Below are 15,332 nucleotides of genomic sequence, written 5' to 3' on the forward strand. Positions count from 1 at the left end.
ACCTAGAGGCATGAATGCCTTTACAAGCAATGCGCAATGGCTGGGAGCTCCACAGTCATAACATTTGCTGACTGAAGACTGTATGCATCATCCTTGTGGTGCACAATTGGAAACTGGCTGTCTGCTACTGGACTGGACTACAGGTTGCTATAAGGACCATTTATTACTGTGCTGATGACTTTGTAACGAACTTTCTGGTATCATTTATCTACCACCATCTAGTTCTGGTTTCTGAGAACTGTGGCTTGTTCTGTGATTATTTAGTTATGTATTATCATAAGTTGTGCATATTTGTACAGGAGAACCAAATAACCATGTACAAAACAGTTATAAATAAAAATTAATGTAAGAAAAACTTACCTTATTACGGTAATTGGCACTGAGTATCTCATCAGTATAAAATCGGTACTGATGCAGCTTTGACAACTGGAGAGCTGCTCTATGTTTTTGTTCTTCAGCACTTGGAGTAGTAGTTAAATGTTGAAAAAGGGCATCAGAATTGAGAGTTTCCCATACTTTCATCTGCAAATGTGTGTAGAGATTTGATAAAGCACACAATTACTCATTTTCTCTGTAAGAAGTTCATGTAACTGCATGCAAGAAAAATTTAGCACACTTCAGAAAAGATTATTATTTCACACTTATAATTTATGAGAACCTTAGTTTCAAACATGTTTAATTAGTATCTTTTCTTATGAACTATGATAGATGTGCAGACACCTGGTAAATGTAATATTTCAATCCTCCTCCATTCACCCACAATAAGTGGTAACCTAAGTAATGGGTGGTTGCCTAACATTACAAGGATGAAAATTCTAGCCAGCACGTAAAGCGAAGGATGGCAGATGTTTGCTATGTACAATATTAAAGTACAGGGGCTGAAAGAAAGCTTCTGAAGCTGAAGGAATGCAAGTGTAATTTATACTAAGCAATGGGTACATCAACTTCTGAATAAAGGGCGAAGAGATGGTGTTGCAGACGGGGAAGGAGGGGGGGGGTGGGAGGAGGAGGGAGGGAGGGAGATGAATACAGCAAAAATAAAAGTAATAAAAAAACTTGTTTTGATCACAAAAATTCTTAACTAGGTGATATTCTATTGGGGATTTCTAGTATCAACCTTCACTATGGGATGCAGGACAATGGATGCTGCAGAGACTGATCATACATCGATCTTCACACCACTGGCAGTATGGTCTCATCAACTGGTACAAGGCTATCAAAAGTTGCTCCAAAAAAACTGTTTTCATGTGGCCCAATTGTGCTTGCTTTGTGTTTAGGTTCAAAGAGCAAAAGGCTGCAACAACCATACAACAAGTTTTGTGCCCTGTATGGTAGAGAACCTCCCATTAAACTTACTACTTATTACTGGCCCAAGTGTTTTGTAGATACCAGCAATTTAGTAGACCATAAAAAAATCATCAGTTATCCAAAAGTCTCAGATGATGATACACGAGAGACAAAGTTTTTTTCAGAATCAAGCGTACTGACAAAATGTTTACATCTTAAATCAGGCGGTTGAATGAAGACGATTTTATTGTACACAATCTTCATGATGAATCAACATTTTACTGAAGTGGCAAAGTGGGCACATTAATATATTTATTTAAGGCAGTGAAAATCCATGGTAATCTATAGAAAAATTTTGTGGGAGATAGAAATGGAATCCTATTTGTGGCTTAAGCATGAGCAAATTTTGTGATCCTTTCTTTTTATTTAACAAATAAGCAAGACAGAGTTTAAAAAATCTAAAATTCATGACAAAGTACAATACATAACATTTCAAATAAGGTGTACCAAACACTACAATAATTAAGTCCACGATTTCCTCTGGAACCAATTACCATGTCAGTGGCTACATTAAGATGGCTCTCCTAGCATGGCCACATTATTTGCTAGCACTGCCACTTCATTCGCTGGACGTGATACCTCTTGTGGATATATTACTACACAGAGCAGATTCACTCACGAAGAGCACAACAGGAATCTAAGTCACAGTTGAAGTTAGGCTTATCATGACCCAATAGGTATCGCAAGAAAAGAAATTAAGGTGAGATGTCAGCTGAGCTACCAAAAGAAATCACAATGCACCTTAAAAATTTAAAATACAGATTTTAACAATATTATGACAAGGAAAGTTGCTACTCACCATATAGCAGAGATGTTGAGTTAGAGATAGGCACAATAAAAAGACACTCACAATTATAGCTTTTGACCATTACACACACACACACACACACACACACACGCACGCACGCACGCACGCACGCACGCACAAGCAGGTTGCGTTTGTGTGTGCATGTGTGTGTGTAGTGTTGACAAAGGCCTTAATGGCCGAAAGCTATAATTGTGAGAGTCGTTTTGTTGTGCCTATCTGCAACTCAGCATCTCTCCTATATGGCGAGTAGCAACTCTCCTTCTCATAATATTGTTACATTCCATCCTGGATTTTCCATTGTTTGAAATAAAGATTTTCGGAATATTAATACTAATTCTATTGGCCTTGATTGAAAATTCTAATTCAGATTACTATCTGCTTTGATTCCAATCTTCATATCATAAAAATTTGGTTATAACTGGTAAAAATTCCAGAGCAATATATGTGCATGCTGTCACTACGACTGACATCAATTGTAGTGATCTTGTGAGTGCACTGACATTCAGGGAGAAGAAATAAAAAAATTTGAGGTTTGCTAGTGGCATTGTAATTCTGTCCGTACTTCTCTCATATTTTAGTTCATGGTTACCATACAATATTTCATATGGGATAAGCAAAAACTGTGTGCATCACTCTGAAATTAATTCATGTTAATATTTCATAATAAACAACAGATTTTTATCATCTGCAGTACTCATACCTATCATTCATCATATATGAGATACTTTTTATTAGTGTGTTGTGGCTCTACTGACCTCAGAAGCCTAGAGATAAAAAATATATTTAGTCAAATTTCACTATAGTTATCTAATTTTGCCAAATACACAGTTTTCTCCAGACCACACTACCCATCAAGGCTTTCAGATCAATAGCACCAGTCTGTTAGCTATGTTCCAGTATTTTTCTTTCTTTCTACTTCCAACTTAACATTAACCAATTTTTCCAGCAATATATTAAACTTTATTTCTACAATATGTTACAAAAAATAAATACCGCAATGCTTCTATTACTTTCAGAGTGTTTTGGTTACCTAACACTTTCTAGATATGCTCTTAACAACTTAATGCACATTTTAATTATTCCCTCCCACTTTTTATTTGATCTAATAGTTTGTCTAACACTAGAATTTCTAAAATGCATCAAACCTCCCTACTCCTCCACAGTCACCTGTTTCCATTACAGGATATACAAAATCAAGTGCTCCTCCGTGTGTAGACTATTCCTGAATTTCCATTACTACATCTATCTCCTGCATAAATTTTACAAGTTTCTTATATGCTACAGGCAGAACATTGTTGGTGGATCGTCATTAAAATTTCTGGATCACACAAATGTTCACTGCACTCTATGAAGAAGCACTGATTGATAACAAAATGCAAAAATAAAAAACAGAGAAGTTGATTACACAAGGTTAGATGCAAATATCAAAATGAAAGGTATTTATTAAGAAAACAATTCTTTCCATCTACCTTCAGTTTCAGTACATCTGGATTTTCAAATACCAACTTCATCTTTTTCCAGTCAAATGATGCTTTCCTCCTGTAATCATCTAATGGTCCTGATGGGAGGTCTGGTATAAAGCTTGTATCATTCGCGTGGGCCATCTTCCGGTTTGTATGTCACTGTAAAAATAAAAATTAAACAGATGTCATTCAAAGAGTAAAAATCAATTATTAAGTAGCCGGTAGAAAAGCACGGTGTCTACTTTGTTAATGAGATACAGTACTGTAAATTGTTCCAAAAGAGTGCAACAAGAAAGAAGAATTAAACATACATATAATACCGGTACTGGATGCGGTCCTCTTTCACAACGGAAATAATAAATGTAATCACCAAAATCACGAAAACGATCTGGGCTAAATGGGTGTGTACTGAAAACACAGAAAATAAACCGGCGACGAAACTTTCAGGTATATGCCTGCATATTTTTGACACAACCACACGTAACGAGAACGTCTACGTAGAGGTAACAACGACAAGATTATGCATCAGTTTATGAGAAAAAGATCAGCTAACTCTTCTTCTGCGACACAGGAATTTGCTGAAGCAACTGGTGGACGGACATGTTTTGCGGAGATTTACATTTTGGCCAATATAATATCGTCACACTTGGCACTCTCTTTGTATCTCTCTCTCGTCCACACAATAATAGAGCCGTCATTTCCACAGAGAACTGAAATTAGCTCAGCAGTTACGCCTCCACTTTACCACTTTAACTGATTGACAACTACCGTCACGCATCGCGTCTTTCGTTTGTTACAAATTCAGTCATGCAAATTGAATTTGGCGGGAAGATCTCAACCACCGAGTATGTGCTCACGTGACGACTTTTACACCTGTTGAAAAACCCATGCAACCCTTATGACAATGTCACTAGTGTTTGAAGAAAAAAATACGCTTCTTATGATAGCGTAAGGTTGTTGTTCACATTTGCGTATTACAAGCACAGATATTCAAAAGTGAATGAAAGTGTTGTATAGCATTCATAGATCAAAAACATTAATTTTTGTAAATCAATATACGTTCTGTTGCTCGATGTTATTTATTTTACGATACGGGTATAATTTTTTTGCTGCGCCATGAAATGGCAGAGTTGAAGAAGCCGACACATCACAAAACCAAGTTCAGATTCATTGGTTTAGCGGCCTCTGTGTCATTCAACAACAATAAGATACCATATGTAAAATATGATGAAGTTCCAGCCGGCGCGAAAAAAAAGGTGAGGGGGGGGGGGAATCTGTAGTACTTCTAGAAAGTATTTGCTATTGGAGAAAATAGCACAGTTGCGAAAATGTAACCTACTGTTAATTAATGAAGTATTGCAGAAGAAAGTTTTTAGTTATGGTAATTAATTATAGTAATGATTGATGAATCTACACCACGGAGAGAAATAATACTTACAATCCACGCCTCCACGAGCTCTGGTATCTGAACTGATGGCAGTAGCTCAAATCTGGCAGAAGGGTACAGAAGCTACCGGCTGTGCCTGTAATTTGCTTTATTTTCGTTGCTGTTTTCTGTTCTTTAACTCGTAATACTACAGTGATTAATTTATACCCGCTCTGGTTGCTAATATAATCTTTACCTAAGTCCACGTCCGCTTTTGGCCTTTCCGTGTCATTTTCAAGTTGATCTGAATATTGCGCTATGGTGAAGCTAAGTTAAATGATCATGATCATTTGACGTTGCTTCACCACAACACAGGTTTCAGCTCCACTTGAAAACGGCCGGGAATTGAAAGCCGAAACGTAACATAGACTTAGTTAAGGATCATATTAGTAACTGGAGCGGCTACTAATATCTGAATTACGGTTGCGGAACAACAGCACACTCTGAACAGGAAGAAACTAGAGTACAGCAGTTAAATCGACAAGGAGACGAGCGTCTGTTCGAGACGGTTCTCCTTAAAATTATTGGCAGTTCTTACCTACCAGGTACCTCGGCTCTTTCCCAAACGGACGAATGCTGTCACTGAATCAAATTTGGTAGCTAAGCTAATGTTTACAATATTTTCTGTTGCTAAGTTACGTTTATGGCAACAAGTGTTTTCTGAGACATCCCACAAGAAACATTTAAGGTCGGTAGTTCTGGTATAAACAGCAGATACTGTAATAATTCTGTTTATTAACTAATAGATGCCGGCCCGAGTGGCCGTGCGGTTCTAGGCGCTATAGCCTGGAACCGGGCGACCGCTACGGTCGCAGGTTCGAATCCTGCCTTGGGCATGGATGTGTGTGATGTCCTTAGGTTAGTTAGGTATAAGTAGTTCTAAGTTCTAGGCGACTGATGACCTCAGAAGTTAAGTCGCATAGTGCTCAGAGCCATTTTTTATTAACTAATAGATAGCGTATTGCTCAGTTATCAGGCGAGGTGGTGCTGTGGTTAGGGTAGTAGAATCATATTCGGTATCATATTAAAACACCTGTGCTACTACACTGATTTACATTTTGCATGGTTACCCTAAAATACCTTCAAGTGAATACGTGATGGTTCCTTTGAAGAGGTCAGGCCTATCTATACCTGCCCCATAATTTTAGAATCTGAGCCAGTACCCATCTCTAATGGTTTCGAAATGGAGAGGACGTTTCCTTAACTTCCTCTCTTCTTCCTTCTACTGTAAATAAAAACATTTCAAAATTTTGCAGGCTTCAAATGGCGGTATGGTGAACGTTTTTCTTCTTGATCACGTGAGCATCAATGACCAAAGCAGCGTCTACTGCACTGTGAGACGTTTCATTCCTGTTGTGAAGATCCGCATTCTGTGGCTGAATAAGGGAGTACCGAGCTACTCATAAAATGTTTACGAATAACGACGGATCATTGCGGAGACCACAGTGGCAGATGCTGCAAGAGAGGCGTCGTGCATCACGGAAAGGTTTATTAATTAAATTACGAGAGTGTACGTTCTAAGAAGACCTGGGCAGCATATTATTTCCTGAAAATAAGTCTCACGAAACTACCACCACGAATAAAATCAGAGAAATTAGACATCACACGGAGGCTTAGCGACAAACGTTCCATCTACGCGCCACTCGCCAGTGGAAAGAGGAAGAAGGGAGTACCAAAATACCATCCGCCACGCACAGTAAGGCAGCGTCCGGCGTAGACGTAGATGAAAATGTTTACTCTGGCTCATTGTAAAATTCCGCGCTCCCTGTTATCGCCTCTGAAGGTTGTAGACATTATTCGATAAACTGCCCGTCTGTTTCTACCAGTGTTAATTAAACAATAACCTTAACGTACCGGTAGCGCCAGAGAGAAAGAACAGGAAGAGGGAAGTTAGGATTGGCACGGAAGCCACGGAGCTCTGCAGACACGCTGAGCCAGGCGAATGCGTGTCCGAATAAACATTGCAAGGTACTTCTTTACAACACAGACACCGCAATATCGTATTTACGCGCCGATACGCCGACAACAGGCAGCGTCTTTCAATTAAAAATGTCGTCCCCTGATCGCGAATTACATAACTGTGTACGAGTACAGCTTGTGATACAGGAACGAAGAGATACGTAAGTTTGGGTCTAGCTGTGAGTCGAGCACGGACAGCCACAGCGTTTAATCCATCCATCTCACCGACGACCCTTTGGGTCCGCACTGTGCCGTAGTCGATTCGGATGCGCATCGCCTGACATGTGCTGTGGTAGGCAGATGTTGGGGTCTTGTACAACGTATGCTGGTGCTCCTGTTGCGACGACAGCCAGAGTCTGTCACGCCGGACGAACTCCTGCACCCAGATACCACTTATTTACCCACTAAAAGAACGAACGCCGTCAAGTGGCTGAAGGGCATGGTGCTGTATTACATTTTGTAAGCCGCTCCTGAAAACGCTCTGGACTTGTGGGTCCACCTGACGACTCATGATGCATTCCGCCACCGTGCATTGTACCGCACACGACTATCGAACTATTTAGGCGCATTATTCGAGAATCCTCCTGCCCATTGGGGCGTTCCGAGTACTAGAGTTAGTTTGTATTCTGCTTTACGGCAGGTCCTGTCATGGGGAAGCGTCAGGCACACATAAAAATAAGTCACGGCACACGATTGATCCTCAGAGCAAACGGTTTAGAGGAAGTCCCCCTTACATATTTTACGCGAAGACGACTCAGAAGCTTCTGGTGGCGGTAGTAGGATCCCGTTAAATATATATGCATATAATATAAAACTAAATAAATAGATATAAGTGAATTTGATCCAATAAAGTTCCCTAGATCCTATCGAACCCCTTTCCTTTCCTTGGCGCTGGGAAGGCGGGAACGGGACATTGAGGTCAGGTCTCGGAAGACGATCCCTGCCCTCTTTGCCCCCGACCCTTTTCTCCGGCCCTTATGAAAAAAAAAAAAAAAGAAAAGAAAAGAAGACGACCGCTCGCTTAAAGCTGGAAATCTGGGTTCGAGTCCCGGTGCGACACAGATTTTCATTGTCGTCATTGTCTTATACAGCTGATGGTTGTTCGTATTCGAATACATTTTATATGTCAAATGCCGTCTTTCTACTGCCTGCAGTTCCAAGGGAACGTCGTAAAGAAGTTCCGTAAAGACACTGAAGAAAATTTCCAGGAACCTATCATACGACCAGCTTGTGATCGTTATGTCCCGTACGTAATCATTTAAGTCAGCCAACAACTTATTCATCCAGTAAGCATTAGTGTTCTCGGCGAGGTCTTTTCGCAGAGGTGATTTACTATTGCTCCTCCGACCTGATATTAAGTCTATGTGTAGATGGGATGTCTGTCGTGTATTCAGAGTGGCACCGACAACGGTCGCAGACAAAATCAGCAGAGGCCGCCCGATAACATCGGCCGGCAACTTGGTCATAGCGCGTCCGATCTTCCTTCCCAGTTTTTGGCGGGATCAAGGAGGTTAGGTTAGATTAGGTAAGAATATTTTATCAAATGGTTCAAATGGCTCTGAGCACTATGGGACTTAACATCTGAGGTCATCAGTCCCCTAGAACTTAGAACTACTTAAACCGAACTAACCTAAGGACATCACACACATCCATGCCCGAGGCGGGATTCGAACCTGCGACCGGAGCAGCAGCGCGGTTCTGGACTGAAGCGCCTAGAACCGCTCGGCCACAGAGGCCGGCTCTATTTTATCAAGGAGGTTAGAATATTGTGTGACTTCCTTGGGCAGAATGGATGTCACAACGCCTCTGTATGCTTGAACAGAAGTGCTGAATTGCGTCTTCCGCGATTAAAAGGACGCCGAATGCTTGTGAATGAGCTCTATTTGTCGCGAAAGAAAGCGGCAAATACTGCATATTCTTTCCTCATTTTATAAAATAACAAAACAAATTTTACGGATATATAAGAAACTGATCTGGGAGGGGCTGAGGGAGGGGGGGGGGGTGCAGGGGGTTCAATGCGGAGTTTCCCTTGTCAGCGCCTCAAATGGATTACTGTATGATAAACTTCATAACTTAATATACTACAGCTCAATCAGAAACGCACAAAATAGGTTTACTGTCAGTATAACTTTAATACGTACTGACGTCCGACTAATTTTATTACAGCATATTAGTGAGTGAATTAGCATATCTAAGGAGTGGGCTACCATCCAACGAGATTTATGCCGAGCCAATGGGGGTGAAAGTCTGCCGCAGTGTACCTCCACCTGGCGGCACTGACGTAAACTTCTAGTTGAGTGGCAAGGTCTATGTGTGCACATTGTGAACCGTGCATGTTGTTATATCAAATCCGTATGTATTTGGCCCATAAGGCACTTACGTCACACGAGTTGCGCCTGCGAGAAAACTCCTTAAAGCGTGCACAACTGTAGATGTGCTCACGACCCTGATGCCAAGTTTCTCGAAGTCTAGAGGAACAGTAGCGCCGTAAATTTAACTACCGTATCTTTCAGATTGTAGCATCTATATTACGATTAAAAGCATTCAAAGAAAAATAACCGATAAATCAGCAAGTTATCGAAAGTTAGGGTGTTCACGGCCTCTTGTGCTATTACACAGCAGCCGCCACTGTCAATTAACATTCAATGATTGTATTTCAGCATACATGTGAAAGACAAACATAAATTTTAGAATAAGGTACTCTAAACTCCTAAACCACTGAAAAGTGGAAACATATACAAAGCTTGGGATTTTATCCAAATTTGACGCGGCAAGTAAACAGAACTTTTTATGCAAGGACTCCGTCGCGAAAGACTTCGTAGTCACATATACAACACATTTGTAAACTACCTCATAAAATAGAATCACCACCTTACTGGCACAAAAACACCAGTAAGCAGTGATTATAATTCGTAGAAAGCTAATACCCTCGTAACACAACCCAGCTATGATCCACTGCAGTAACTTTAGGCATAAATACGCCACCCCTATCACACGAACAAAGTATTTCTTGAGATTATAATTTATGCCTAAAATTTCTGATAAAAGATTTCGCCTACTTGTGCTTGTCAATAAAGCTGCGATTTCACTGCATAGATTCCGAGTTACATCCCGATTACGAGATTTCTTATCCTTGAGACGCCATAAACTCCGTCTTTCTTGAACTAACAAGTTTCTCAGAGTCCACAGTTAGTGTGTGAGAACGTCGGCTGATATGACCAAAGTTCGAAGTATCTAAGTGATCACGCACTTTCTAGCGTACCAATTTGAAAACATCGTCCGCCTTCGGCTGATGTCGGCCGTCTGCGGAATCCCCTTGTCAGTGTGTCATTGTGACCACAGCCCGGAGTCGTCCGGCGCATTTTCTCTGGTGCTTCGGCAGGTATTTGCAATTTCATTTTTGCAGAGTGTAGCTTGAGTCAGCCCAAAAAAATAACACTCATCACGTGTTTGAAGTGACGCCAACAGAAGGCGTCGGTTTGTTTCCCCATTTCAAACAAAATGATTTTTAAGGCAGAGTTTTACGTTCCCATTCGATAGAACAGTTACAAACTAGTACAGTGCGACATTCGTTTTATCGATATGTATTAACAGGGACTGGAAAACAAGAAGAATAACAGGTACTCCAGCACAGGGTCATGCGCCGCCCAGTCCCGCGCAGTCTGCTACAGCCTAGCACAGGGCTTAACAACTGGCCGGTTTTGAGCGCGAGTACTCGCGTCTGCTCAGGCACGTGCTCGCGAGCAGGTGCAAGGTCGCGGAGTAGGGAGGGAGGGGAGGGAGGGGAAATGCGCGCGCACGTTTGAATGTGATCTCGCGTTCTTAGCAGATTTAACTAGCCATCTGAATGCTTTGAACATTTTAGTACAAGGTAAAGATCTGCTAATTACTCATTTCATAGATCGAATACGAGCTTTTAAAATGAAATTGACACAGGAAACCTAGCTCATTTTCCTAAATTATCATCCATGCAAGATGTTCACAAAGACTGTGAACGTTATTCACATAGTTTAGTTGATCAGCGCTTTCAAGATCTGACAGCACTAGACAGTGATTTTGATCTGTTCTCTCCATATTCAGCGAATATTTAAGAGATTCGTCCTGAGCTGCAGCAAGAAATTATTGACCTGCAGTGTGACAGAATACAGAGACAAATTTCAGAACAACAAAAACATTTTGGAATTCTACAGACACTTCCCTCAGGATAGATTTCCTCGTTTGCACAAACTGGCGGCTACAATAATATCAATGTTCGGTTCCACGTATGTTTGTGAACAACTGTTCTCTGCAATGAAATGTAACAAGACGCACCTGAGAAACGCATTGTCTGATCGAAATTTAAACTGCACGCTGCGCCTAAAATGCACAAGAACAATTACTCCGAACATAGACGCAATTGTAAAGGGCAAAAAGTACAATATAACCGAGAATCCCACACTTCAGTGACACCTTTTATTGTGTAACAGTTCACAAATTAATGCGAATGTAGAGGGATACACTAAGCTAATAAAATTATGTGGCATGTGTACATTCTCCTTTATTTGTTTCATTTGTCGCAGTAATAATTCGTGAGTGATATCCCTGCAGGTGGCCGCGGATTTACATTGACTGGCGGCAGCTGTTGTGTGCCCCACGTGACTTTCCCCACTCTCCGCTCTGGTCCGGTAGTGGGGGTAGCGTGCTCGCGCTGCTCCGTGCTCGCACCTTGCTGCTCACAGCTTGCTCCGCGAGCATATTATGTTGTGAAGCCCTGGCCTAGCAGGTACGCTACTCAGTCATTACTGGAGTATTCATTATTCTTAGTGTTTTACTGTCCCTCTTAATACATATCGATAAAACGAATGTCGCGCAAAACTTATCTGTGGTAAAACTCCGATGTAAAAATCACTTTGTTAGTACTGGGAAACAAACCGACGCTTTCCGTTGACAATGGGCGTCGTATGAACCATGTAATCATTGCATATACACTGAAATATAAGAGAAAATAAGCCTGATTACTCTTAGGACAGCCACCAAGTGTATTATGAATGATTCCAGAGTGTTCTTTTCCACTGCATGTTGTGATTTTGTTATTACGGATTACTGTGGAATGAAAGAAAGAGGATGAAATCCTGTTCTGGCTCATAGCCTGATACTTTCAAATAGCTTGAAGAGGATCGTCGAACTCAATGTCTCCATCTGATGGATTGCTCACTACCAAGGTAGATCTGGGATCTAACCCTTAACACTCTAGCGCATTCTTGTGTCAAGATTGGAAGCCACAACTGCTCACTCGCTCTGGCCAAATACACTATGTGATAACAAGTATGCAGACACCCCCCAAAATATACGTTTTTCATATTAAGTGTATTGAGCTGCCACCCACTGCCAGGTACTCCATATCAGCGACGTCAGTACTCATTAGACATCGTGAGAGAGCAGAATGTGACGCTCCGTGGAACTCGCGGACTTCGAACGTGGTGAGGTAAAAAATTTTGGAAATTTGTGGTAAGATCTTACGGGATCAAACTGCTGGTGTCATCGGTCCCTAAGCTTACGCACTACTTAAGCTAACTTAAACTAACTTACGCTAAGGACAACACACACACACCCATGCCAAAGGGAAGACTCGAACGTCCGACGGGGGTAGTCGCCCGAACAGTGACAAGACGCCTGAGACTACGCGGCTACTCCGCGCGGCCGTGGTCAGGTGATTGGGTGTCACTTGTGTCATACGTCTGTACGCGAGATTTCTACACTTCTAAATATCCCTAGGTCTACTGTTTCCGATGTGATAGTGAAGTGGAAACGTGAAGTGACACGTACAGCACAAAAGCATAGAGGCCGACCTCGTCTGTTGACTGACAGAGACCGCCGACAGTTGAAGGAGGTCGTAATGTCTAATAGGCAGATATCTATCCAGACCATCACACAGGAATTCGAGACTGCATCAGGATCCACTGCAAGTACTATAATAGTTAGGCGGGAGCTGAGAAAACTTGGATTTCGTAGTCTAGCAGTTGCTCATAAGCCACACATCACGCCAGTGAATGCCGAACGACGCCTCGCTTGGTGTAAGGAGCGCAAACATTGGACGACTGAACAGTGGAAAAAACGTTGTGTGGAGTGACGAATCATGGTACACAATGTGGCGATCCGATGGCAGGGTATGGGTATGGCCAATGCCCGGTAAACGTCATCTGCCAGCTTGCATAGTGCCAACAATAAAATTCGGAGGCGGTGGTGTTATGGTGTGGTCGTGTTTTTCATGGAGGGGGCTTGCACCCTTTGTTGCTTTGCGTGGCTCTATCACAGCACGGGCCTACGTTGATGTTTCAAGCACCTTGCTTCCCACTGTTGGAGAGCAATTCGGGGATGGTGATTGCAACTTTCAACACGATCGAGCACCTGTACCTAATGCACGGTCTGCGGCGGAGTGGTTACACGACACTAACATCCCTGTAATGGACTAGCCTGCACAGTGTCCTTACATGAATCCTATACAACACCGTTGGGATGTTTTGGAAAGTAGACTTCGAGCCAGGCCTCACCGACCGACATCGATACCTCTCCTCAGTGCAGCACTCTGTGAAGAATGGGCTGCCATTCCCAAAGAAACCTCCCAGCACCTGATTGAACGTGTGCCTGCGAGAGTGGAAGCTGTCATCAGGGCTAAGGGTGGGTCAACACCATACTGATTTCCAACATTACCGATGGAGGGCGCCACGAACTTGTCAGTCATCCTTTGCCTGTAAGCCAATTGCAGGAACTGGAAGCGATCACACACGATTTTTCCATTTGGTCCTTCCATTATCACACTTCTTGCTCACTGAAATCAGGCGGAAAAGAACTGAGAGTTCTGTAATGACGGATCCAGCCCATATCGCGTTAACACGACCACCACCAACTCCTGTTTACAGCATACATGAAATACCTAAATTTTTTCTCTCTTCCAGTTATTTTCTTCGTCTGAGAACGCCTCGTCAATGGAGCGTCTCCATGTGCCTCTTGGTCCGTTCTGTTTCATTCTACCAGGTTCACTAGTCCTAGACTTCCCTATCAGAATCGCCATTTCATTTCCTTTGTGCATGTCCTAAATTCCTCTACTTTTATTAATTTATTGGTTTGTCTGTCCTGCTAAGATTATAGTTTGCATACTCTCCCTTAGATCAGACCAACACGTTACGGCTTATAGTACAGACATACATACTTTCAAGCGACAAAGACATACGCGAGAGTAATATAACGGTTTAATTAATAATAACTGTGTTACTTGTAATAGCTATAATATAACCAAAGCTTACAAAGACAGGAAGAAAACACACAGTAATAGAAAAGGAGCTAATAAATAAAAACATGTGTAATATGGAATAGGTGAGAAGTGGAGCTACTGTTGACTATTTCAAGCGATAAGCTATTTTTGGAACTCGGGAATCTATAGCGGCACCTATACAATTGAGGGGGGGGGGGGGTGTTATATGAATGAGAATGAAGCACTTTCACTCCACTTAGGGGGGGGGGTGTTATATGAATGAGAATGAAGCACTTTCACTCCACTTTAAGTGATGATCCACTATTGCACAAAAATATTTGACTGAGGAAGCGAGAGGGATTTATATCCTTTTCAGAATGACGTGTGCAAGGAATCGCGCAGATATGAACTGATAAGATGTTGATGGACTATGAGGATAACCAGGGATTTAGAAGAGTTCGGTCTGAGTTCGATTTTGTTGGGCTAATATTATGTAGATTGGAAATCTTCATTAATGGAATTTATAGCTGCTGTTTGACTTCTTTGTCTGTCGCTGGGATAAGGCTGAAGTGATCCACATAAAGATGATAATTGCAGTATGAGAGTATGGAAGACATGTCATTAATATAGATTTAAAATAACGATAGCTCTAATTCTGAGGACTCCGGGAAACATGACACGAATATAGATTTCCACTAGGAATTTTGCGTTCTCTTCATATGAAACCTGACCCAAAACATTTCTATTCTGTTACAGCAGATCTCTACATTATTTCTGTATTAACTTGTCTTTTGCACGGGAGTCTTCCACAGTTCTTCATTTGACTTCATTGACTTTGGCCATCAGACATTGGAGATCCTTTGGAGCAACGAATACTATCATTCTGAATTGGTAAGAAATATATTACCATTTTCATACTCTTGTAACGGAAAATATTTCACATATGCACTGAATATTCTGATCTTGGTTTTTCTATAGTTGTTACTGCTTATATACATTTCATGAAATTCTTAAATACGTCATTTTTGTATTCTGGTTCCAAGGACCTCTGTTGTCTCATCCGTTTTGGGCAGATCATCACTTTAATATGTCATGATT

General features: G+C 41.5%; 1 protein-coding gene across 3 annotated transcripts in view; it reads right to left on the reverse strand.

Moving 5' to 3' along the window:
* Nucleotides 1-15,332, reverse strand: part of LOC126174014 (peroxisomal acyl-coenzyme A oxidase 3) — a 192,559-nt gene that overhangs the window by 68,097 nt on the left and 109,130 nt on the right. The window contains exons 1-3 of one of the 3 annotated variants that reach the window (XM_049921003.1): nucleotides 3,939-4,378; nucleotides 3,625-3,777; nucleotides 361-522 (exon numbers count right to left, since the gene is read on the reverse strand). In XM_049921003.1, the coding sequence (XP_049776960.1) occupies nucleotides 361-522; nucleotides 3,625-3,759 (297 nt within the window). In that variant the 5' untranslated portion in view covers nucleotides 3,760-3,777; nucleotides 3,939-4,378. Of the gene's footprint in view, nucleotides 1-360; nucleotides 523-3,624; nucleotides 3,778-3,929; nucleotides 4,379-15,332 lie in introns of those variants that run through there. The other 2 variants (XM_049921001.1, XM_049921002.1) reach the window with 2 other exon arrangements.

The sequence above is a fragment of the Schistocerca cancellata genome, chromosome 1 (genome assembly GCF_023864275.1).
Source record: "Schistocerca cancellata isolate TAMUIC-IGC-003103 chromosome 1, iqSchCanc2.1, whole genome shotgun sequence".
NCBI lineage: Eukaryota > Metazoa > Arthropoda > Insecta > Orthoptera > Acrididae > Schistocerca > Schistocerca cancellata.